This window comes from Rhinolophus sinicus, chromosome 5, assembly GCF_057876585.1.
Source record: "Rhinolophus sinicus isolate RSI-liver-muscle chromosome 5, RSI-T2T, whole genome shotgun sequence".
Taxonomy (NCBI): domain Eukaryota; kingdom Metazoa; phylum Chordata; class Mammalia; order Chiroptera; family Rhinolophidae; genus Rhinolophus; species Rhinolophus sinicus.
Genome location: NC_142505.1, coordinates 43154471 through 43180471, shown reverse-complemented (window position 1 = coordinate 43180471; position 26001 = coordinate 43154471). Strand labels below are relative to the sequence as shown.

The window sequence follows — 26001 nt, the reverse complement described above, 5'->3', positions numbered from 1 at the left end:
CACATCCCCCTTCACCAGATGTTGCCGTAGGCTGTGGGATCTGGAGGATGGGGACCGCCAATCGCTCAGAACCCTCGCGGGGGCCTGGCACACAGTAGGCGCTCTTAAATGCATCATGAGTCCTCTTTGTGCTTAAGTCCCTTCAAACCTGACCTGGGACATGTGATTTTATACAGAGTCAGGTGAATGGATTTGGATGGGGACGTGCAACCCTCTACAATTTAGCGCCAAGCCCCCTTCCTGGCATTTTCTCTCCTAAATCCCACTGGGATGATGTTCCCTGGTCCCTGACACTTAGCCTCCCTTCCCACCTCTTTGTTCTCCTGCGCCGGCCCCTCTGCCTGGAACGTTTCATCTTTCACGGGAAATGTTCTCGATTCATGAAGTCATCCTGATTCCTCCAACCCAACGGGACACTTCCTTCAACCGCTCTCAGTATGTCCCTTTATTGCTCCTCATTTATGTATTTGACAAACAACTACTGAACATCTTACTATTTTTGGCACTGAAGATCCAGAGGTGATTCAGACTCAAGGCCCAGAGGCATCAATCTGGTTGAAGTACGCTTTCTACACAGATAAAATAGCTGTAAAATTGAAAAAAAAAAAAATCCTTCTTTTGCTAAAATTACCCTAAATATTTCTCATTGAGGAAAACCAGCCAGGAAATGGGCACTTCCTGTTTTCATTAAATAAAGGCTTTTAAACATCTGTTGTTTCTGGTGACAGCTGTTGCCTGTGACTCCGAGGGCTCCAACGCCCCGGCTCCCCCAGCAAATCCCACACCACTGCTCTCCCCATTCCTTTACCCACACTGGCTCCAATCAGCCTCAGAAAATGCACCCGAGGTAGCATCTTCTGGTGGGGTTTTTTGGCAGGACTGTTTTCAGCCGTTTTGTCCTTTGTCTTCGTGAGGGAGGAAAGCAATCTGAGATTCACCCCCTTGACAGATGGGGAAACTAAGGAGCCAGAGTTTGTTTTCCCACAGCAGCTGCCAAACGAACCTGAACATGCTTGTAGGACCCTAGAGGAGATCCAGGCTGAGGGTTTCACTCTGGCTGGCCTCAAGGTGGCCCAGGCGAGCGTGACACAAGTACACTCACTGTAGGCATAGGTCCTCCCCAAGGTCACCCAAGAAACTGGTGACAGTGGCTGCCTTTGAGGTGGGAACTGAGGGGCTGGGGGTGGCTTGGGGGGGCTTCTTCACCCTGTCTATGCCATTGAACCTTTGAATCTGGCTCCCTGTGTATAAATTGCCTAAAAAAACAAATAAAAAACCATCCCTGCATCCTCAGGCCCTGCGTCCACCCCTGACCCTCTGGGAGATGATGAATCAACAGGTCAGAGCTTTTATACCTGCAAGTAGTATCACCAGTAACCCTGCTGTGTCCCTCACTGGCGAACATCCCACTCTCCAACTGTTCAGATGGGGAAACTTAGGCCCGGGGAAGAGATGCACCTGAGGTCTTCTGGGAAGGAGTGGCAAGGGCAGAATTAGAACGCATGTTCCTTGACTGCTGTGTCACTCCAGTAAGTCACTGCGCTCCAGCATAGCTTACACCTTCTAAATCCACATCCTGGGGGTGAGCCAAGGTGCGAGAGGTCATGCGCTGACTGAAGGAAGAAGGGCTAAGGGTAGGCCTTCCAGTCTGCGGGCTCGGAATGTCAGAGCTTGGCAGGGACCCGGGTGGTGCCTGGGCCCAGCTCGCATTTTACAGATGAGGAGACGGAGGCACAGAAAGGAGAAGTGGCTTGTTAGTGAGTGCAGGGTTGGGGCTTGGTTCCAGGCCCCCTTTCTCCACTGTAGGGGCCTCCGGGATGCAAGTGTAGCCAGCCCTGCAGGGTGGGACAGCACCTTCCTCCCACAGTCTGAGCCTGAAGCCAGAATCTCTGGATGAGCATGTTGCCAACAGAAAATGCCAGGGACCCAGCTCAGCCCTTCTCTCTCCTCTCCCCACCCACCTAACTTAGGACCACTTGCTCTTTCATTTTTGTGGCTCCCGGGAGAAGGTCTGGGGGAGGAAGGCAGAAAACCTGTTCTAATCCGGATTCACTCAGCCTCTTAACAGAGAGACTTTGGGAACCTCACCGTCCCTGTTTGGGCCTCAGTGTTCTCATCTGCAAATTGGGGGTGTATAAAGGAATTTGGACTAGATCGGCAGTGCAAACCTTGAGTCATGCCTCTTTAGTGAATTATGAAATCAGTTTAGTGGGTGGGTGGGGGGGTGACTAGCATTTAAAAAAAGAAAGACAAGAAATATAAGAGAATATAAAATATTTAAATGCATCACATTCCTTTGTGAAATTCTTATTTTGGTTAAGCATGTGTGTTTATTGAGTTATGAGATAAAAAATTCATGGCCAAAAAAGTGTGTGTCTGATGCTGCTTTCCACTCCACCTCAGGGGTGTTTCCAAGGCACGGTGACGAGCCAGAAGCTCTGGGTGTGAGGACTAGAGGGGGCATCTGGGGATGGGAAGGACAAGGGAGCCACAGGCTGGCCTTGTGAGCTGTGCAGGGACAAGTCTCTGTAAGGAAATCCATCATGGCAAAGCCTGAACACAGTAGCAGCTGGTAACGAGCTGGCGTCCCACAGGGAGGCTGAAAAACGGTCTGTCTGCCCAGGGAGAGACGCAGTCCACAGGGAAATGTGTATGGGCTCTGGTGCCAAGCAGAGGGCCACAAACGGCCTTTGCTGTGTTAGGCTCTGGGTGGGAGTGAGGGGGTCTGTGTGTGTGCGCGTGCATGCGTAAGATGAGCGCAGGCACGGTATTGGAAGACTGGGGTTCTAGTCCCATTCATCCTCATGCATTCATTCCACCAACACTTATTTGAGCGCTTTCCGTAGGCCAGGCTCTGTGTTAGGGCTGTAATGTGTCACTGAATCCACGGGGAGGGGCAGAAAGGAAGGGGACCCACAGTTATGGGCCACTTTCTTGTGCCAGATGCGCTGCCTGTTACTTGTACATATTATGATGTCTCACTATCCTGGTGTGTGTGTGTGTGTGTGTGTGTGTGTGTGTGTGTGTGTGTAGAATACTATTATCATCATCCCCAGTTTATAGATGAGGAAATGGAGGCTCAGAGAGGTTATGTAACTGGCCTAAGGTCATGGAGCCGGTAATGCTGGGACTCAGGATCCCAGGTCTCTCTGATGCCTGAGCTCACACTCTTGACCCTTCTCCCTGCTGCCTAAATATGAAAGTCCACGGCTATGAACTTCTAGGTTCTCTTGGTTTTGGAACCAACATCGGGGCCAGGAACTTGGTAAGCATCTTGTCTGCCCCCTTTTACTTGAAAGAAGGGGACACAGAGATTCCGAGAGGAGCAGAAAATGGCCAAACGTCCCCAGAGAATGGTGTCAGGGCAAGTGGGGAAGACTGAAGTTGCCCTTGGTGGAGGGAGGTGGCCCTGGGGCCACTGTTTCCAAGTCCCACAGCCACGGCCAATCTGGACCCAGCCAGGGCCTGGCTGGGGAGTCAAGTCTGGACCCAGCAGTTGTGAGTCTTCGGAGGAAGGGAAGGACAGCCCTCCCTATGCCTTGCCTTGACCTGGGATCTGACCTCTGGCCCCACAGGGGAAGTTGACTCCCTCTGCCTACCACGGCAGCGTTTGGGAGACTTGACATAGCCTCTCTCTGGCCTGGGCAGCCTGACTGACCAACCACATCCCATCCTCCCCGGACCCTGCAAATCCCCAGCATGGAATTCTCAGCTCAGATTAAGCTAGAGAAGACTGAAGACCTAGTGTAAGCTGAGCACCTCTATCCTATTAGATGTACTTAGTCTATCACCTACCTTGCTCCTTATGGGAAGGGGTGTGCTGTCATCCCCCTTCCCTTCTGCTTGACAATCTGACCTTTGATTAACTTTCTATCTCTGTTCCCCTGGAAACTGGATAAAAGTAGACTGTCAGCTGCGTCCCTAGGCAAGCATGCGATTGTAAACTGATTGGTAAACTGGACCTGGATGGGGAGAACTCTAAATGCTGATGGGGACACCACACTTAGGGTTTCCTGAGTGCAGTGACCTTTGTTACTGGCCATCTCCTTCGCAAGGACCTTGAATGTAGGCCTATGGATTTGTTACAAGAGATCCTCACTCCTGTGGGACAAGAGGTCACTAAGGCAGGGCAGCCCCCATGCCTGTCCCTTGAGGCACCAGAGGGAAAGTCTCCGGTGTTTGGGTGGATGGCTCTAGGACTGCGGACCCGAGCAGACCAAAGTCAAGTGTGGCTGATGCTGGTCTGATGAATCTGAATGTTTAGGAGCACGTAAGGAGCAATACCCCTTGGGTGTTATAGGGAAACTGAGGCTGGGAGAGATGAGGCAATTTATGCCAGGCTACCCAGCAGGCTGGACTGCCAGCCTCGACCCCCTTCCCTGATCTGCTGGTGGGGGGCCTACCTCCGGCCTCACGGGGTCCTCGATGCCCACCACGCAGATGCAGGTGAGGTCGTTCAGGATGTCATTCTCATTGTCCCAGTCGGGCTCAGGGCTACTGGGGAAGTCGCGGTAGCCCACACAGATGGTGCGAAGCCCGTCACAGGCCATGGGCTCGATCACCTTCTTCACCATCTCATCCCGGTCGCGGGGCCGGAAGACCCGGGGCTCCCCTGCCCCGGTGAGGATTTTGCAGCATCTGGGGGATGAAGGTGGGAGATGGGTAAGGTCCAGCCGAGGGCCCAAGGATCTTCCCTCTATACCTGGCTCGAGCTCAGGTCCCCCCACCCCTGGGGTGATTCCATTGTGTAGCCAGGGTTGAGAACCACTGGGCTAGACTAATCCTCTCAAGGTACAAAAGGGGAAACCGAGGCCCGGAGAGGGAGAGTGACTTGCTTAGTTCTCCAGGCTTATTGCTGGCACCTGGAGTCAGAGAAGACTGGCTAACAGTGGCCATTGCTACCATCAACCAACTCTGCGCTAAGGAAAGTAAAATAAGAGAGACCTAACAGCGACAATGGGTAGAACTTCCTGTCAGTGACTAAGGAGGAGTGTAGGACTCGCTGAAGAAATTGTTAAGAGGAAATAGTGGAAAAAGCACTGAGCAAGGGGCCCTGGAGGTGGTCTTGCTGTGGGACATTGGGCGGGGCCCTCTCTGCTCCCCTGGGTGCCAGGCGGCCCCTCCTCGGGCCTGGCCTGCGGGACAGTCCCTGCTGCACGCCCCTGAAGCCCCGCCCCCGGCCCGCGGGCCCCGCCCCCTCACGGCGCGGCTTACTTCTTGAGCACGATCTCAGAAGCACCCTTGCTGTACATGCGGAAACTCTCATCCGGCAGCTTGATGACCGTGCTCATGGACTTGCGCACAGAGTTGAAGGTGTACACTTTGTACAGCTTCTCTTCCGGCATCTGGCTGCGCACGGCCTCGTAGTCCTGCTTCAGGTCCATCACGAAGCCCAGCAGGCCGCACTCGGTCTTGTTCCCCACCTGCCGAGGCAGCCCGCCCTCCTTCTCTGGGGGCTGCAGAGAGAGAGGTGGGCGGCTCACCGGGGGCTGCCTCTGAGGCCCGGGGGCTTCTGCCTCGTGGTCTGAGGGGCGAGGGCCAGGCTCTGGCTGCCCCCTCTCCCCGCAGCGCGCCCTTCGTCCTACCCTCGCTCGCTCAGCCCTCAGCATCCCAGGCACAACCCTGGCTCCTGAGGCAAGGAGCCATGCAAGCTCAGCTTTTAGAAAACATACGAGCTATTATTTCAAACATAAAACCTGATAGAGAAGAAGGAGAGAAACAGTTGTGAGTCCACCACCCAGCTTTGTAGAACCTTAGCCTTGTGCTGTATTTTCTTCAGATTTTTCGTTTAAGAAACATGACAGATAGAGTTGAATCTCCCTGTGTATCTCTCTCCACCTGCACAATACACTCCTTGTCCCAGAAAGAACCTTTATCTTGAATGTAGCATTAATCATTACTGTGTGTGTCTCAATGTTTTATTTTGAGATATTTCTAGATTCACGTACAATAAGAAATAATAGAGAGCTGTCATCTACCCTTCATCCAGTTTCCCACAGCACTCACCTCCAGTATCACTGCGACCTTCACAACCAAGATTGACGCAGATATCATCACACTGACCTTCAGATTTCACCAGTTCCATAGGCACTCGTGTGTGTGTATGTGTGTACGTGTGTGTATGTGTGTGTACGTGTGTGTTTAGTTGTACGCAATGACATCACATGTGGATTCCTATGACCACCAGTGTGAAGATATCCAGCAGTTCATGACAAAGATCCCTGTGCCACCCTTTTTATAGCCACAGTCACCTCCCTTCCATCCGCCTCCCTGGCCCTGGTAGCCACTAATCTGTTCTCCATCTCTATACTTTTGACATTTCAAGCGTGTTATAAAAATGGAATCATACAGTATGTAACCTTGGAAGACTGGCTTTTTCCCCCTCAGCATAATCTCCTCGAGGTCCAGGCAAGCGGTTGCGTGTGTTAACAGCTTGTTCCTTTTCGCTGCTGAGTAGTATTCCACGCTATGGAAAGCCCATCCCCTGTGATCTCAACTTAGGTTCAAGCAAATGGAACTGTTGTTTTTGTATGTCAAAATGCTCAAACACTGGCAATTTCATGTAGTTAAATCTGATGTATGTCTGTATGTGTGCACGTGTAGTGCTGTCTTACACGTTGAAACCTTCACAAAAGGAGACCGTCCACAGTCTTCTGTAACATGCTTTACTCATGTACCATTACCTTTTCGAGAATCATCCATGTTTAGGGTGCTAGTTTTAATTGCTCTATGGAGTCTAAGCTACAATTCACTTCTCCATTCTCTTTCTTCCTCCTCTTTTCCTTCTTTCCACTCTGTCATTTGGTATACACTCTATTTTTTTTAAAACTTTTATTTATTTTAAGTGTGTTTTTCCAGGACCCATCAGCTCTAAGTCAAGTAGTTGTTTTCAATGAAGTTGTGGAGGGCGCAGCTCACAGTGGCCCATGTGGGGATCGAACCCGCAACCTTGTTAAGAGCACCGCGCTCTAACCACAGAGCTAACCGGCACCCCCTGGTACACACTCTTAAGCACTGGTTAAGTGCTGGCCCCCCACCAATGCTGGGCTGCATGAGCAAGCACCCCAAGTCCCTGCCCCAAGACTCTCAGTGAATCACCAGCCACATCTTCCCCAGCACCTCTCACTTCCTTGGGCAGCTGCCTGAACACGAGCTCCTTCATGCCCCTGTGCCTGTGCCCTGCTGCTCCTTCCCCTTCCCTGCCAGGCAAACTTCTCCTGGCCCTTTAAGGGCCAGCTCAAATATCTCCTTCTCTTTAAAAACTGCTCTGTAGGTCCTCAGTTTCTCCATCTGCAAAATGGAGAGACTTGAGCAGACGATCTCTAGCTGAGAGAAAAATTAACCCTTTTCACCCTTTTCCTTCAGGTGGACGGTGGTGAGTTGTATTCTTTTCCTCTCTGGGTTCTCAGGGCCAACACAGAGCCCAGCACCCATGAGACACCTACTAAGTGTTTTCTGGATGACTCCTCCAGATCAGTCTGGTGGGGAAGGCTCAGGTTAACAGGTAAGAACAAGACACCTCCTTATGGGCACGCACTGTAGGCTTAGCAGGAGGCTGTGGGAAGTTCCCATCTGCAGGTAAACCGACCTCCCACACGCACCTGCACACATGTGCATACACTCACTCATACAACTGGCACAAAATTAACATGTAGCCACTCAGGTGGAGGTGGCTTTGGGAGTGGTAAAAGCTACCACAGATAAACTCAAACCCTAGAGAGATTTTGAAGAGGAGTAACTACTTATGAACATACCCGAGTCCCCGCCCTCTTCCCCGCAGCAGTGGCTTTTCATGGGTGTCAGACCAGCCTTACTCAACCTCCCTCACATTGTTCAAAAGAGCAGCCCAGATAGGAAGAAGGCGAGGTCTAGAAGATGCCAGTGTGGACCGGCTATGCAGGGGACACGACAGCAATTAGAAATGACCCTCACGTAACTCTCCCTTCTACGGTTAGAGCTTTGGCCCAGAGCGCCGACCTGAGCCCGGTGGGGTCATGGGCATTGATAACAGGGCCGTCCTGAGACCCAGGGATTCAGAGGAAGGACAGAGCCTTAGACCCTAACCCCTCGTCCTCAGTCTCTCCATCTATAAAACGGAGAGACTTGAGCAGATGGTCTCTATCTAGCTGAGAGAAAAAAATCAACCCTTTCACCACTTTCCTTCACGTGGATGGTGGGAGGGACAGCAGAGAAAGGCAGAGCTTCACAGGAGGGAACGATCTTCGGAACACGCTCCCGCCCCCATGTCGTGCCGAACTAAGTCTCCAGCACCATGAGCCTTGGAAAGTTCCCCAAGCTCTGGTGGGATTTGATCTGAAAACAAAGGAATCTTGGATACAGCTTCCCATTGCTGATATTTGGGAAAATAAATGCTAAGCACTCCCCTTTGTCTCTATAGTATGCTGTGATGTTGTGCTTGTAAAATTTATACATTTACTTACTTTTTAGGTTATTATTTTTTTCAATTTTATAATTAACCTTCTGGTGATTTCCAGAGTTTTATGTGTTTTCCATAACAGTTTTTTCCCCTTCCACTAATAAAAGAAAATGACGACACAGAGGACTTAAATAAAAATGCCTAATTACTCATTTGCCCAAGAGAGCTGAGCAGTTATGCCTGCAAAACACCCGGCATTTTATTACCCTCTGTGAAATATTTTAATTTTCCTCTAAAAGGATTTCAAACAATCCATGGTTGCAAATGGCAGAGCTGCCTCCTCTGTAATTCAATTTGTTTCCATGAACTTGAGCTCTGAAATCGCCTACGTGCATTACTGACAAGCAGGGGTTCGCCCCTTTTCTCTCTCTCTCTTTTTTTTTCTTGACAAACCCAGAGACTTTGCTATTGCTGTAGACTTTCCAAGAGCCTTTTGACCTCCAGGGCTCCAGTTCTGTAAGGGAGTTAACGCGTGGGTATTGTTCCGGTTTTGATGGGGAGGAAGCAGGCCCAGGAGGGAAATGACTTGCTCCTGGTCATGGACCTGCAGAGGCTAGGCCTGCGGCTTTCCCTCAGCCCTCTGACCCCCAGTGCAGCCTTCATCCAGCACAGTTTCCCGGGGAGGCATTGAGCCCTTTGGGAGTGCTGGGTGTAGCCACAGGCGTAGCTTTGGGGGAAAATTCGTGCCCCTGTTTTGGGATACTGGGGAGTGAACACAGCCAAGATCAAGAAATGATGATTTGAATAACTACAAGTTATAAATAATCTGCAGAAATGAGATTAAAAAATGTAGCTAGCATGCACTACCTCATACTCTTAGGATGGCTATTACAAAAACCAAAACAGAAAACAACTGCTGGAGAGAACATGGAAAGAAAGTGCAACCTTTGTGCACTGTTGGTGGGAATGTAAAATGGTGCAGCTGCTGTGGAAAACAGTGTGGTGGTTCCTCAAAAAATTAAACAAAATTATCACCAATTCCACTTCTGGGTATCTACCCAAAAGAACTGAAAGCATGGACTTGGGAAGATATTTGTACACCCATGTTTATAGCAGCATTATTCACAGAAGCCAAAAGGAAACAACACAAGTGTCCATTGATGGACGAATGGATAAGCAAAGTGGGGTCTATACATACAAGAAAATATTGTTCAGCCTTAAAAAGGAAGGGAGTTCTGACACATGCTATAACATGGATAAACCTGAGGACATTATGCTAAGTGACATATCTATCCGTCACAAAAGGACAGAAACGCGTACTGTATAATTTCACTTACAGGTTGTCCCTAGACTAGTCCCCAAATTCACAGACACAGAAAATAGGATGGTGGCTGCCAGGGGCTGGAGGAGGGAGAAATAGGGAGTTAGAGTTTAACGGGGACAGAGCTTCAATTGGGGAAGAGCTAAAGTTCTGGGATGGGTGGTGGTGATGGTGGCACAACAATGTGAATGTAATGTACTTAATGCCACTGAACTGTGCACTTAAAAATGGTTAAGAGGATACATTTTATGTTAAATGTATTTTACCATAATTAAAAAAGAAACTTTAAAAATATCCCCCCAAACAACCCAGCAATTGCAACATCACGATGTCCTGAGTGGGTTAGAAAACGCCTTTCTGCTCATTGGCTGTCTCTGGTGGCCCCGCCTCCTCACCCCTCAGGGACAGGCACTGACGGGAAGGCTTCCCAGGCTCGGGATGAACCACCAGCCGGCCTCCAGGCAGCAGCAGTGACCATTTTCTGAATGTGGACTCTGCTCACCACTTGATTAAGCTCTTCATGTGCTTCGTCTAGCTGTATCCTCACAGCTCCCTGGGAGGCAGGCTGCTATTATTCTCACTTTACAGTTGTCCACACAGAGGCCCAGAGGGGCGAGGTCACCCTGCTAGTAAGTGGCTGAGCTAGGATTTGACCCCCGGGGTTCCCTGCTCTGAGCGCACAGCACATGCTCTCCCAGCAGCCCTGCCTCTCTTCACTAGCTTGAGATTGCTCATTAACTAGGTAACTGGTTGGTGATGTAGAGTCCACGAGGGAGAGGCTGTGTCTTTCTTGTTTACCTCTGCCTCCTACTGTGGGCTAAGCATGAATGAAGGAACACTTTTGTGTTTGTGTGTGGGGTGCTGCCAATGGGAGGCCAGCTGGGATGGAATCTTGTCAGAATTCTGGCCTCCAGCATTGCCATGTAAAGGCCTGCCTCCTCGGGAGCTCCTCAGGTGCCAGGTCTCCTGAAGAGCAGGAGGTGGCAGAGCCATGCCGGCAAGCCCCAGGATCTTTCCCAGAGGCTGGGAAGGCAGAGGTCGGTGTGGGGGTCCAGGACACACACCGGGACAGGCTGGAACCCCTGGGGAGACACTCCTGGAAAGGAGACTCCTTGGGGACCCTCCCAAGCTCACCAGTGCATTGTACATATGTGTGTGTGGTGAGTGTGTGTGGTGTGTGTGCAGGGTGAGGGGGTGGGATGTAGGTGTTAACAGCTCTGTTAAAAATCAGAATTTTCCAACAGGGGTGATTTGCTTTAAACTCTTCTCCCAGAGATGGTGTTCGCAAAACAATGAAACCAATTGTTGAATTCTACATGAAGCCCCCTGCCATTTCACATACCAGAACTCTACCCGCTACCTCACCTGCCCATCTTAATGCCCTGCAAAGGCACTTCCAGAGTCTTCCATGCCAGGCCCAGAGCATGGCTTGACAGGCTGGCTTTGAGGCTCATTTGAATATTCAGTTGAGCCTTCGATTTGAGCCAGGAGATCTGAGTTCAAGAGTTGTCTCTCTGTTTCTCTGTCACTCCCTCCATCCCCCCTCTCCTTGGTACCCTGGTTCTAAGATTATGGGGAACACAATCAAGCAGATCCTTCCTACATTTTGAGGGTTCACTGGGGTTCTCACTGCAGCCACTGGAGTTTCGGAAGGGGGTATGCTGTGGACCTGGGGTTTCTAACTAGGTTTAGTTTGGCTGATTTATTCAGGAAAACCATCCTGCCAGGAAAGTTCTTCTTGCTCCTTCCTTTAGAACCACTTCAAGGGTTCCAGGGAGGTTTGTTTTTCTCTTAATAGTTTATATTTTCAGAAATATGCCATAACTTTCCAACAACTTAGCTTCACAAGCACTCATCTCAGTTAAATAATTCAATGTTAACCTTAGTGTTAACCTACTTTAGAAGAGTTCTCATAAAATATAAAATTAAAGGTCGCTCGGGTGGTTTCAGAATCAGAATAAATGCGGATGGAAAAGGAGAATGTTTTCCCAAGAAAACGCGGTCCCTCAAAAGTCTGAGGAAGGAGCTATTTCCATCTAAAGCTCAGCTGTGCCTCTGAGAAGCAGCTGGGTAAAGAGAAGAAGCTAGTAGAAGCCTTGACATTCAAAGAGTCGGAGATGGCAAAGAAAATTTGAGGGTGTGCCAGGATTTGTGAGGCAGGGAAGCGATTTCTGACTAAAAGATGATTCACGTAGCTTCCCTCAGAGGGCAAGTTTAGTTCCCAATGATTAGAAATAAGAGTGGCAAGGAAAAGCTTCTGCTGTCCTCAGAGGGATGAGGCATGGACTTGAGGCTGGCCCTCCGGAGAGTCCTCATGGGACGCTTTTCCTGGCCTCTCTGCCTATAGACTTGGCCCTGGCACCACCTTCTACCTGTGTCTGGAGTGGTTCTGAGCACTGAGGAGAAAGCCTATTAAGGACGTGTCTGCTGCTACCCAGCAACCACCAACCCTTCCAGCTTACCTCTCATTATTCCAGCCCGTAGGCATGCCCGGGCCCCGACCACCACATTTCCTGAATGAGCTATGCATCTTCAGGTCTCTGGGCCTTTGCAGGGCTGTGCCCCTGCCTGGAATGCCCGCTGGCCCGCTTGGTAAACTCCAGGGTTCTCTGGGCCCAACTCTGCCACTTGGTGGCCAGGAACCACCCTAGGCAGGTTACTTAATGTTTCTGTCGCTCAGTTTTCTTAGCTGCAAGATGGGAACGATCATACTGGCCTTGATGACTTGGCAGGGTGTGGAGGGCCAAGCAAGACAGAGGCTGGCGAAGAAAACTACAGGGGGTAAGGCTCAGAAACAATCAGAGGCAACAAGAGGAATCACTGTTGTGGATGGAGTGCTTGCTACATGTGAAGCAGGGTGCTGGGAGCTCCACACGTCTCCCATCTGATTTTCACAGCAGCCTTGGAGCTGCCTCAGGAGAAAGGTACAGCCACATGAGTTGGGCGCGGAATGGTGGTGGGCTGACAGGCTCTGGCTCCTATCGACCTGGGTTCCAGTCCTAGCTCAGCCTCTTATCTGCTCTGGGACCCTGGGAATGTTCTTTTACTCCTCCCCTACTCCTTATCTGTGAATTAAAGATGTGATGTCACCCACTTCACACTGCAACGTTGGGGAAGTATGCAGCCTTGAGCCTGGCTAGGTGAACGTTGGCAATGAGGATGAGTTATATGCTCACTTTACAGACTGGAAAACAGAGGTTCAAAGAGGTTAAGTAACTTGCTCAGGGTCACACTCAGGTGGTGAGTGCGGACGCCTGCAGTTTAAATCCTGGTCTGATGGACTGTGGAGCCAAAGCGCTTAACCATCACTTCCAGATGAGGGGTCAGGACAGCTGGATTCTAACCTTATGTACCCACGGGGTGACGTGCCACAGTCCCTCTCTGTTCTGGGTCTCAGAGTGGAGTGAGGGGGCTGGAGCGGGGGGGCCCTAAGGTCTGTGAATCCATGTAGATAACATCCACATAAACTACCCTTGCAAATACTCATCTTCTGGGTTTTTTTTTTTTTTTTTTTAATAAAAGGCACCAGCTAAGTAGAAGATGTCTGCATCAATGCAGATGAGAGAACGAGGGAAGCTGCAGAAGAAATCAGCTCAGCAGGCTGGAGGTGCCAACAGGACACTGGGGGTCGGGACTAGGGCCAACTCCTACTTCTTTCTGTCACAAGAACTGGAGAGTAGAGGGGGAAGCATCAGTCCTGTCCTGAGCTTCTTATCAGAGCATAATCGTCCATCCACCACTCACATATCCAACCATCCATTCACTCATCTATTTGTTCACCCTTCTATCCCTCCGATCCACATCTACCCATCCCATCCATCCATCCATCCATCCATCCATCCATCCATCCATCCATCCATCCCTCTCCCTACCTACTCCTCATCTCATTGATTACACACACACACACACACACACACACACACACACACACACACACACACACACACACATTTATTAACCAATCGATCTACTTGCCTCACTCACCCACCCAACCAGTACTTCCTAAGAGCCCAAGCCAGGGGGAAACAGAGATGACTCAGCTGTGTCTTTCACTCTCAAAGAGCCCACAGCCTGAATCTGACAGCAAGAAGACACAGAAGAATTGGTGTCCTCATGGAGCGGGAAATACAGCTCTACCCAGGGTCTTATTTTCCCAGGCCAGGCTCATTTACCAAAGAAAGCTGAAGACTAGTGTGGGGAGATATTATACGCCCTCCCAGCTCTGTCTCCTCTTGCATGGTTTAGGGTGTCCTGCAGTCCAGATTTTCCAGCCTGGTTTGGAGGTGGCTGGACTTCCGACCTAGACTGAGAAGCTCCTGGCCCCACTTAGGCTTCCTTTGGGCCTAGACGGGCAGTCCCTAAGTGTGCCTTTGCCCCAAGTGGCTGGCAGGCTCTAGCTGTGAATCTGACTCTCTGGACCCTAGGCCTTTCTTCCCAAGACCACCAGAGGCTAAAGATGCGACAAGATTGGATTCAATGATCAAGAACCTGTCTGGACACCTTACTAGACAGCTGGCTTTAGGGTATCTGTAAGTTGGCTCTGCCACTAATTGGCTGTGTGACCTTGGGCAGCCTGCTGTCTATTTATGTATTGGCTAGCTTCTGCATTGCTGCAGATGGAATCCCCTTCAATGGGGGACTGCTGAATAACAACACTAACCAACTGTGTGCTGAATATATGCCTGGCACTGCACTAAGCACTTTGTACTTACTAACTCACTTCATCCTCACAATAATCCTATCATTTTCCCTAGGAAACTGAGGCACGGAGAGCTTAAGTAACTTATTTACATTCACACAGCTAGTGAGGGATTTGAACCCAGGCCACCTGACTCCAGAGGATGAGCTTTAACCACCACCTAGTCACACCAGCGGGCTCTGCTGTCCCCTCCACACCGATGGCCATCAGCCTACACCAAGGAGAACAATGTGGCCCGGGTTCTTTTAGGAATGACCCAGAAAGAGAGGCGCAGGGATCTTGGGAAGTGAGGGTTCCCAGCACAGAAGGTGACACTGGTGCCTGAGAGGTAAGTGACCTGGCTTGATTATAAACCAAGGATGCCAGTCCCCAGGTCCCCAACCCCTCTCCTGTTTCAGCAGAGACACCTTCTCTGCACGTGTAGCTGACTGACTGACCCCTGTCCTTTCAGCCACCTGAACACAGCCTCAGTCAACCGACATCTGGAAATTCGATTTTATAGTAGCTTTGCCACCAGTGCTGTGAGACACTGCTTCACTGCGACTTATCACCGCGGTGATGTTGCCTGAGCCCCCCTGGCAGGTCCCAGAACTCCTTTTTCACTGTAACTGAGTAACATACATCTCAATCCAAGTCCACCTCACGGGACTCTGCCCGTGTGGCTGCCGTTTGCATGAAGCCTGCGCTGGGAACCACCCTGCTCCCCTCTCGGCCACATCTGAAGCATAAGGTCATTAACAGCATCTCAGTTAGTTTAGAAAGGCCTAGGGAACAGAAGAAAGCATCGCTGGCTGCTCTCCCCTGAACCCCACATTGGGGCTGGGGGTATGTGTGTGTGCTGGGTGGGGGTGAGGGGGACAAGAACACTGTCATTTCTGGCACCAACATCAGGGTTCTCTAGCACCCATCTGCATGCGTTCTCCCGACCTACTTTCTCCTTTTGTCAGTTCTGCCTCCCTCAGCCTGCAGCTCTGGGGTGATGTGGGTGGCTGCTTGCCGCAGCGGAGGGGGTGCAGTTCTCGCAGCCTCAGTATCTGGAGGCAGGAGCCTCCTCCTCTTCCTTCTTCAGCTCTTGGCCCCTTGCTGCTGACTCCCGTTCTCCTCCCCATTTCAGTAGAGCTGCTAGCAGCTTCCACAACCCAACCTGATCAGGAAGCTTCGAGCTGGTTCAGGGGCAGAAGAGAGAGGTCAGGGCTAGGGCACATTGGAGGGTGGGTGAAAAAGCTCAGCTGCTCACCCGGATGCCTGCACTGCAGAAACACCCTACGCCAGGGTGCCTGGCGTGGACAATTCTGTGTTTCTCTTCCTACAGATGCTGGTTAATTACAAAAAGGCAACCTGTGCTTCTAAACCAAGTAGGGCTCACAGCATGCTGAGTCAGGCAGCTTAGTGAGACAGGAATAGGAGCGATTTCCTTATCAGAAATGGTAAAACCACGACTATTACGAACACCAACGCTGTCAGTGGTACGTTGTACAAACAGCTATGATTAGTCCCCTCTCTGAATCCATCCCTTTGCAATGCGACTGTGCAGTCCCTCTCATCAAGAGATGGAGTGTCTTTGCCCACCCTTTGAACCTGGGGCAGGCCTCCCGACTTGTGTTAGCCAATAGAATGGGCAGTGACAACGTGAATAAGCCCAGGGTTAAATGACAACAGGCCCCAAATAGTGTCCCTTGGCCTAAGCCCAAATCACCAAACTGAGACTTAACACCTGGCCTAACTGCAGCTTCAGCCTCTCCCAGGAATGTAATCGTAACCAGTCAATCTGGAATTTCCCGGTCAGCACTAGAGAGGGAATCCCCCAATAGTCCCCTTCTGTCCCCCATGGGTAGGTTACCTAAGCCCGAAACAATCCACTTCCTCCCTTTCTGCCTATAAAAGCCTTCCATTTTGTACTCCTTCTTGGAGCTCCTTACTACTAGATAGATGGGATGTTGCCCGATTTATGATTCATTCAATAGAGCCAATAAGATCTTTAAATTTTACTCAGTTGACTTTGTGTTACTTAATACCAGACAAGCCTGGAGGAGGTGGGACCACACAGAAAAAGGGATGAGCCATCCCAGCAGAGGCCACTCTAATCAGCCTCAGTCCTGCCAAGATCAGTGGAGACCCACAGAGACCCGAAGAACCACCCAGCTGAGCCCAGCCTGAATTACCGACTCACAGAATTGTGAGCTAAACACTTTTCTTTTTCGCCACTAACTTGTGGAGTAGTTTGTGATGTAGCAAAAGCTAACTAATAAAACAACACTCTTTTTTTTTTTTGTCATATAAGTATCAAGTCAAAGAGGAAAAGGTCACTTCCTGTCTGACCACCCCAAAATGCATCAGCGGGATGTAAAACCCTGAGTCCCATTGCTCCACCTGCCCTGTACGTCTTTATGCCACCACGGCTGTTGCTCTCTCGAGTGGCGCCTGCCCCACTTACCAGTATCTTGGTGGTGTAGGCGCTGTTGATGGCGATGGCGTGGACCAGCAGCTCCATGGTCTTGGCGTTGATGGAGCTGGGCTCGGGGATCTCCTTGTAGTGGACGTCACCGATGTAGGCCTGCACCACGGTCATGCGGTTGGTGGTCAGCGTGCCCGTCTTGTCTGAGCAGATGGCTGTGGCATTGCCCATGGTCTCACAGGCGTCCAGGTGGCGGACCAGATTATTGTCCTTCATCATTTTCTGGGGGAAGGCAACAGTGAAGAGAGGGAGTTGGGGGCCCAGGGAAATAGGGTGGACACATAGTAAATGAGACAGGACTGATGCAGTCTGCCCTTTTGTTTCCACACCCGCAAAGGATTGTGGTTGCTACAGCCTCTGATATCTGTGCTCCTATTTTGTGTACAGCTCTTTTCCTTCTCTTTTATGAGTTGAGTGATTTTAAAAATTTGACTAATTGACTTTATTAATTTAGAATATAGAAGTATATACCTTAGAATATAGAAGAATATACTTTAGAATATATAATTTAGAATATAGAAGTATATACTATATTCTTTATGGAAAAAAGAGGGAAAACAATGATAAGGTTGGGTTCTTTTTGATTGTTTCAAATATTTTTCTTTTATACCATAACATCAATAATGATTACTTATTTGATTATGAATTTTCTCAACTGTACCACCTTTCACTGGTGCCTGGTTTTCACTGTCACTTTGGTTTCACCAAAAGTAAACACATTTAGGAGATATATGTATTTACAGACATAGGACAATACCTGGAAAAATGTCAAAATATGAGTATTAGTGTCATTATCTGTGGGTGGTAGAAATACAGGAGATTTTTGTCTTCTTTTAAAAGAATCTATAGATTCGGTTTTTTTCTACAAATACATATTGTAACTTGCATGATAAAAATCACAAATTTCTTTTAAATAGACAAACAAAAAAGAAAACTAAGCAGACTTAATGCTACCACTCAGAACTGACTCATCTTACACATCAACATCCTTTCTTTTAAATTTATAATAAAAATGGAATCCTATTATACGTATTTATTAATTTTCTAATGGATTCGCCTTCCTTTCTCTCTTCCCAGCTTCACACGCCCAGCTCCTTCCAGGGTCTCAAGCAAGTCATGCAAACAAAGTAATTCTCTGAGAACCACTGGTCTTCATGCAGACTCTCCCATCACAGTGACCCTAGATAGCAAAGAGGGACACTGAAAAGCTGCCAGAGTAAAACATGCTGAATCAGATGTAGTTCTAGTCTCTGCCTAGGAATTTGATTTTTTAAATTCCTGCTCCTCATTATAACTCTTTATAACAAGGGTAAAGAAGGCGTGCGATTAGAATAATTTCAATAGCAGTTTATGTTACTAAGAAATGAGCATTGGTAGGATTATTTGCTATTGCTGTTTCTCTTATTGTAACCTGTGATAACAGTAACAGTAAATGTATGTTGAGTGGATGATCAACAGCAATTTGAATTTGCAACACACTTTACAGTGTGTTGTAAACACGTTCTTCTGCATTTATTTTTTTTGCCGGATGTTTTAAGAATCCTGTGAAACTTGGGAGGATTCTTGTCATCTATTCTGGCAATCAAAGAAGCCAAGGCAAAGTGACTTGACCAGGCTCACACAACTAGGGACGGTTAGAGCTGGGACTGGAACCCAGCTCTGTGTATCCAACCTGACAGCCTGGCTCATTCCAGCGGGCCGCTGCCCATCTGTATTCTCTGACAAGGGTTTATGTCTGTTGAGCTTAAAAATGCTTACACCTGTGCATCCAATATGGTAGCCAATGTGACTACTGAACCCTGGAAATGTGGCTGGTCTGACGTGAAAGGTGCTGTACGTGTAAAACACACATCAGATTTTGAAGACTTATTGTGAAAAAAGGAATGTAAAATATCTCACTAGTAATTTTTATTACATTTGGCTTGATCATAATTTGGACATATTGGGTTAAGTAAATCCTATTATTAAAATTAATTTTGCCTGTTTCTTTTTACCTTTTCTTTTTAACGTGGCTACTAGGAAATTTAAAATCACACATGCGGCTCACATTATATCTCTCTTAGACAGTGCTGATCTAAGTGGTCATCCTATGCTTCTGATGGTAACTTCTGGGGGGTAGGCCCAGGCTCACAGAGGGTTGGGGTGCTGTACTAAGTTTATCTAGTAACTGTATAAGTAACACTATCTACGATGGCTGAGAGCACCAGGTGCCAGAGATACAAACTGAAGGTGTGGAGGCCTAAATATATCTGTACGTGATGCCCCCAAACCAAGTCTATATGACTTTCAGGGAGACCCGAGCTCAGCTGCGTGGCCAGGAGGGTTCTGACTAATGGCTGTGTGAGAGAGTCCATCTCCACGCCCTGGGCCCCTGAGCAGCATTGTGCGCTGACCTGTTTGGGCTTTGGTTTGTGGGATGGAGTTTCTTTGAGAACCCTAAAAACAAGGAGACGATAAGGGCCGTATCCTTTACACAGAGCTGCCACTTTCTGGCATCTGCCTAGAGATCTGTTTTCTGTATGAAATTACATCGGCAAGCCCAGCCCAAATTCCAGCTTGGAAACTGACGCTCGCTGTGCCCTCCGGCGGTGCTGCCAATGTCTCGCAGCGAATGCCTTATTTATAAACACGCCCAGGCCTCCACCGTGCAGGGACATCCTGGCATCAGGGCCCTGGGAAACAGGAGAGCAGCCTTCCTTCTGAAGTGTGAAAACCACAGGGCCAAGGGAGAACCTGGGGGGTGAGGCAGGCTTGACGTGCCCCGAGGAGGGCTGGACTCGCAGTGCCTGTTAGGACGCCAGCCCGCCCTGCCCAGTGTTCCAGCTCTACAGATGGCCACGGGCCTGGGAGCAGGTGGCAGGGGTCTCTGCCATCAGGGCAGCATTTAAGAAGCTTCCACAGTCGGCACGCAGGGGCCCACTTTCCCTTCATTGAACTAGTTTTAAAACCTCATATTTTCAGCCCAACTCCTGAGAGGAGGGAACTTTCACAAAATCAGTCGTCCTTTTTGTTTTAGGCTTATTGCTTTTTAACTTTAGGAAGCAACCTCTGAGATGAGTAGTTGTACAGGTCGTACAGGGCTATGAGGCCTGTGCCTACAGCGGCCAGATCTCTGCCTTGGTGGGACGCAGTGGGTGGGGGCCTGCACAGTGATGTCTGCATTTCATTTTCTATTTATACGTAGTTGGGATGACTGTCAATGTTTAAAAATCAGGAGGATTTATACTAAGTCCAGATTTCAGGCTTCTCTTAAAAAAAATGTACAGATCTGGCAACACTGGGCCTACATCCCCTCAAGGCGACACTTGGTTGGGCTGAGTAATGGCTGCTCTTTTAGCTAGGGTGCGACGCTCCAATTTGCCACAGGCCCCTGGACTCCCTGGAGGCAGGGACTTTTGGGTTCCTGCATACATCCTCTCTCTGGCTTCCAACGTGTCCATCCCCTTCTTCTTAACTCTTGTCCCAACCCCATACTGGCCCCAGGACCCACCCCACAGCCCCCAGCTAGTGGTAGCCCATCTCATCTGTATCCGCTGGCCGGTGCTATGCTCCCCTTCTCACCTTCACCGAGTAGGCCAGGGAGATGGTGACAGCCAGAGGGAGCCCCTCGGGCACGGCAACCACCAGCACCGTCACACCAATGATGAAGAACTTGACAAAGTACTGCACGTAGACAGGCGTGCACTCGGGCAGCCACGGCTTCTTGTTGACCACGAAGGTGTCCACGGTGAAGTAGAGTACCAGGATGATCACTGTGATGGCCGACATCACCAGGCCTGCGACACGGAGGGAGGAGAGCTGTTCAGGGCTCTCCTGGGTGTGGGGGGCACGCTGAGAAGTGACGAGACCCTTGGCCAAAGGGCTCTGGGCTCAGACCCATCCTGGCTCACATCCCAGCCCCACCACTTACTTGCTCTGTGACCTGGGGCAAGTCCTCCCTTCTCACGGAGCCTCAGAGCCTCCTCCGGACAATGGGGCTGCACATTTAGTTCGCACGGTTTCGTAAGGATCAAACGCGATTACTGCATGTAAAGTGCCTAGCACAGTGCCCCGACACACAGTAGGTGCTTACAAAATGTGTGCCGAGTGATCATGTGAACATAGCGCTCTCACACAGAGACGTGCAGTTGGTACCATTTATTTACTCATTCATTCAGGCAGGAGGGACAGAGCAGTCAAGAGGACGGAGCCACTGTCCTCAGAAAGCTGAGATTCCAAAGGTGGAAACAGATAAGAAACAAAGATGAACAAGATAATTCAGACATAGTAATGCTGTGAATAAAAACTCTATGATGTGCTAGGCTGAAGCTAAGAAAACAACCTAAATGTTCCTTCACCGATGAATGGATAACGGCAATGTGGTATACACATACAACGGAATTATTCAGCTTTAAAAAAGAAGGAAATCCTGCTGTTTGCGGCAACAGGGATGGACCTGGAGGACATTTTGCTAAGTGAAATAAGGCAGACAGAGAAGGACTGATATGAGGAATCTAAAACAGGCAAACTCATAGAAATAGAGAATAGAAGGGCGTTGCCAAGGGTGGGGGCGGGGCAGAAGGAGGCGTTGTTTTTCAGTGGGTATAAAGTTTCAGTTATGCAAGATGAGTAAGTTCTAGAGCCCTGCTGTACAACATGGTGCCTACACTTCAAAACTGGGTAAGAGGATAGATCTTCTGTTAAGTGTTTTTACCCAAAAAGCAACCCCCCCAAAAAAAAAAAAATTACAAAAGAACACAAAAAATTTGGGGGAGGTGGTGGATATGTTTAGTACCTTGGTTGGGGTGATGGTATCATGGATATATGTGTATGTCCAAACTCATCACAATGTACCCTGTGGGGACAGAGTCCTAGAAAGCAGTTTCCAGGCTCTCGGCCTCATGTGGAAAGGTGCTGGCTCGGTTATGAGATGGCCGTCAGCTGTAATCAGATGGCCATCCGCTGTGGCTAGTTGGCCGTCAGCTATTACCGGTTAGCCATTGGCCACTAATATAACTGCCAATGGAGGTTGGTTGGTTGGCAGAGAAGCGGATGGCAGATTGTGGCTCCTGCTTCCTGTGTCTCCAATCCAGCCGCCAGCGAGAATACAGTGGTGTGACTCCCCTATCTATGGCTCCGTTGGCGTTCCTTTTCCACCTCACCATATCCCACGTTCTGGTGTGGGGAGCGGGACCAGAGACCCCGCATGACAACACATTAAATGTGTGCAACTCTGTGGTATATAAATTATATCTCAATAAAGCTAAAAAGAAAAAAAGCGACAGGTTTAGGTAGGGAGAGGCTGCTTAAGTTAGGGTGTCCAGGGAAGACTTCCTGGAGGAGGTGATATATGAGCAGACGAGGAATGATGAGAAACCACAGCCAGGTGGTGACTTGCAGGAAGAGAGTTCCAGGCAGAGGAAATAGTAGGGGACTCTTTTTTGGATGAGGAAACTGAGGCTCAGTGAGGGGAGGTGACTTGCCCAGTGCCACAGGCCAGGGAGGCATTGTAGAGTTAGCAAATGCAGGTGGCTACCTGCGGGGATCCCCTGGGATTTCTCTTGCCATTTCCATGTGCCCATCCCCATGTGCCACAGATGCTATGCAGGTGCCTCCAAGACTGCACACCTGCAGCCTCTGCCAGAGGAGGATTACGCTTGGGCGACTGGAGTCTTCTTGTCCAGATGTGCCTGGGAATGCCCCCCACCCCCAGTGGATGGCCAGGATCCAGTGGTTGATGTGAGGGTCCAAAAACTCAGCCCCCTCGCGGTAATGCAGGACAGACCCTGCAGAGGTTGGTCTTCTGCTCCAGAGCTCCCTGTGGAGCAGGTGGAGACTGGGATTCCGCCCCAAACCTCAGCTGTATTTATTCAGCTTCTTCTCCTGCCCTGTTGTATCCCTTACCCTCTACAGGTCTCACCTGAGAGCACCCCCTCCCCAAATCCCACGCCCACCTATCTCCAGCTCTGCTTTCAGAGAATTCAGCCCAAGAGAGAAGCAGAGGTGGGATGTGAACCCAGAACTGCTCGACTCGGAGCTCCCCTCTTGGCCAAGGAGGCAGAGGGACATTGAAAGCCATGGGTTGTTCTCATAGTTTCGTTCCCTGCCCCCCAGGGCCATGTTTCCTGGGAATCTTCACCACGGTGAGGATGGAGGAAATCCCTGTGCCCTTGCTTCCCCACTCCCACCTCCAGCTGTGGAGCCTCAGAGCCTGCTCTATCCCCGCCTGACAGTCACCAGGGCGGGAAGCCAGGCTCCCAGCAGCCGGGAACTGTCACCAGGACCCTGAGTTTAAATATAGATAGCCAAGCCTGTAATTTGCCTTCCTTCTCCACACTGCAGTGCCTATAATTAGAGCCAGGAGACAGCCATGGAGGAGCAAGCAGCCAGATGGGGAGGCCTTAGTGTGTGTCACGTCCTTACACAGGAGGGGTGGCCAAGGCCACATCAGTTGGGCAGGGCTCACCTTGCAGCTGGACTTGGATTCCTGGGCCAGAGGGGCTGTCATCAGCCTTCACCTGCAGCTACCAACTCTGTAGGGAAGGCCAGCTTATTGTGCTGGGGATTCTGGCACTGCCCTCAACCTCTTCATTCTTTGCCCGGCACTGCAGCTGGGCTGGTCACTAGAGCCCAAATGTATGCCTGCCCCGCCCTGCTCAGACCTCTTACATGGCTCCCCTGTCCTCAGGATGAAAAGGCTGTGCTGCAAAACTCCAGGCCCTGCAGGGTCTTGGATCCTCCAGCCACCACACCCACCGCGCGCTAAGTACTCCGTGCGCATAATCTCCTTTCATCCTCCTAGCAACCTGTGAAGTAGAGACTGAGGGGTATCCCAGTTTCTCAGACCAGGAGGCAGAGGCTCAGAGCCAGGGCAAGTTACCTGTGCAAGTTCTCAGGCCCCCCAGGGCCGTGCTGGGTGTGTGCCCCCACACCCCAGGCTTTCAGCCTCACTCTTCTGCCCCTCTCAGTGCTGAGTGTGTAATGTGTAAAAACTCAGACGGCTGCTGCGGTGCAGAAGGTGGGTCTCAGTGAGCACCTCGTGCCTACGAGGCAGGTGAGATGCAGCCGGGGGCCCTGCTGTGTCCCTGCTCACATCTGCAGGGCCGCATGCTCACCTGCCTTGCCGATCTGCACGGCCAGCTTGGTGAGCTTGCCCTGGAGCACCGACTTCTCCTTCTTGTGCATGTTGGCCTTCTTCTTGTCGTCCGCGTCGCCGCCCTCCGCACTCTTGAGGGGCTGCATCTCCATAGCGGCCGCCCCGTCCTGCTGTTTGGCTGCAGGTGGCAGAGCACACATGTGCACACACACACAGGTCAGCCTACAGGGGGGGATGTTGGCACCCACCCTGCCTGCCTGGGGAGTGCGGGGAGGCACCCGCTCGCCCCTCCTGCATGGCTGGCATAGAGACCCAGTGACGGAAGCTTTGCCGCTTCCAGCTGGAGACCCTGGTCCCAGGGCCACTGGCTGCCTCGCACCTGGAATCCAGGACACAGAGGGCAGTGACATGGCTCCAACCTGGATTCCCAGCAGGAGTAGGCTGAGGTCCCCTCTGGGCCTTCCCCAATGGCCCCTTGGCTGTCCCCACATTCAGACAAGACACACAGGCTTGGGCTTTACCCGTTGATCCTTGGCCCATTTTGTTGGTATACTAAGTAGTCACCAGACAGCAGGGATAAAAAGGGGGCTTAAAAGGTAAAAGTGAGTGTCTCTGTCCACAGTTACCAAGCCCTCTCCTCTCCGCCTTCAGTGCAGGCCTGATTCGGCAGCCTAGGCCCTACCCCTTATTTCCTAAGGCTCTCAAAGAACCAGCTTCAAGGCTTCAGCTAAATGGGGAGAGTAGCTCAAAGGCTGGGAAGAAGCTGGCTGGCACGTGTCTTGTTCTCACCAGGAGATGCCGCCATTTGACCTGGAACCACTGGAATTATAGCTACACCTCCCCGCACCCCTAAGACGGCAGGCACCCATAACTGTGGCCGCGTCTGCCTCTGGCATGGCCCTCGGAACTGGAGGGGAGGGGCTGCAGGGACCACAGGAGCCGGTTAATACAAAAGGGTTACCTTTGCTCTGGCTGGCGTCCACAGTGCCATCCTGCATTTTACCTACACGACAAAGAATTTTAACAGACAACAGAGAACAGACAATGCACATCGGTCATCATGAAGACAACAGGCCACGGACACTCATGTCACAGACGGAAGAAGGGCCAAGCCGACTCCGTCCCTCCTTACGGGGATGCTGGGATGCCCCAGAGACAAGAGCAAACCTGGCCACCGTGTTGGCTGCAGGTCTGTCTTGATTTTGTGGGGCCTTGGAGAGAGTGTTTCTGTGGGAATTATTTTAGCCCTGAGCATTTTACAGATTAAACGACAGCCTTTAAGGGTAAAGGGACCAGAGTTGGCTGGCAGGGAGCAGAGAAGTGGGAGTTCTCAGGTCTCCAATGAGTAATTTGTGTTGGTGCCTTTTGTGGGCTGAGAGGAGGCAAAGGGAAGAGAGAGAGAGAGAGAGAGAGAGAGAGAGAGAGAGAGAGAGAGAGAGAGAGAGAGAGACTCTAGACTGCGGAGAAATTTGGCCAATGTGTTCCTGGCTCCAGGAGAAATATTACTAGTTTCACCTTCTCCTGCTGAAGGGGTATGAAGCCACAGCATGGACAGATGACCGTATGCTCAGCTCTGCTGAGAGTGACCCATGCAAAGGGCAGGCAGGGGCTTCCTAGCAGTGGGCTCTGAGGTACCCCAAGTGTGTCCAGGGGGCTTGGTGGGAGTGCCCTGTCTCCCGGGGGAAGCTGCCAACCTCCCCTCCATCTGTGTGTGTGCTCTTCATTCTGAGGTCGAGCAGCTCAGGCCATAGTAGACAGGAGAGGTAGGCTTGGTGGGCTCCCATGGGCGCTCCCTGCCCCTGGTCCAGCATACCACGGCCTGATGTTGCCCAGTGCTGGGGAAAGGGCTGAGTCTGGGGCTCCCCACACCTTATTCAGGGCTGCCTGGGAGGCCCTCTTCACAGCCAGAGGCTTGTGGGCTGTGGATGGGAGGGACTGGTGGATCCTACCTGGTGGCTGAGACACCTTCCTTCACTAGTTGGCACTGTGGAGAGGGACGCCCTTCCATCCACTGAGCCTGGCCACTGAGCTCACCCAGAACTCTGCCCACATGCCTCACCACCTCTGGAGTAAG

General features: G+C 50.6%; 1 protein-coding gene across 14 annotated transcripts in view; it reads right to left on the bottom strand.

Moving 5' to 3' along the window:
* The window catches only part of ATP2B2 (ATPase plasma membrane Ca2+ transporting 2), a 360315-nt gene that overhangs the window by 27143 nt on the left and 307171 nt on the right, over window positions 1-26001 (bottom strand). For 12 of the 14 annotated variants that reach the window (XM_088798409.1, XM_019732636.3, XM_019732642.3 and 9 more), the window contains 6 exons: window positions 24889-24930; window positions 23947-24105; window positions 20414-20628; window positions 16832-17074; window positions 5215-5456; window positions 4404-4638 (listed from right to left, as the gene is read on the bottom strand). In XM_088798409.1, coding sequence (XP_088654535.1) covers window positions 4404-4638; window positions 5215-5456; window positions 16832-17074; window positions 20414-20628; window positions 23947-24105; window positions 24889-24930 — 1136 coding nt within the window. The remainder of the gene's footprint in view (window positions 1-4403; window positions 4639-5214; window positions 5457-16831; window positions 17075-20413; window positions 20629-23946; window positions 24106-24888; window positions 24931-26001) is intronic. The other 2 variants (XM_088798408.1, XM_019732645.3) reach the window with 1 other exon arrangement.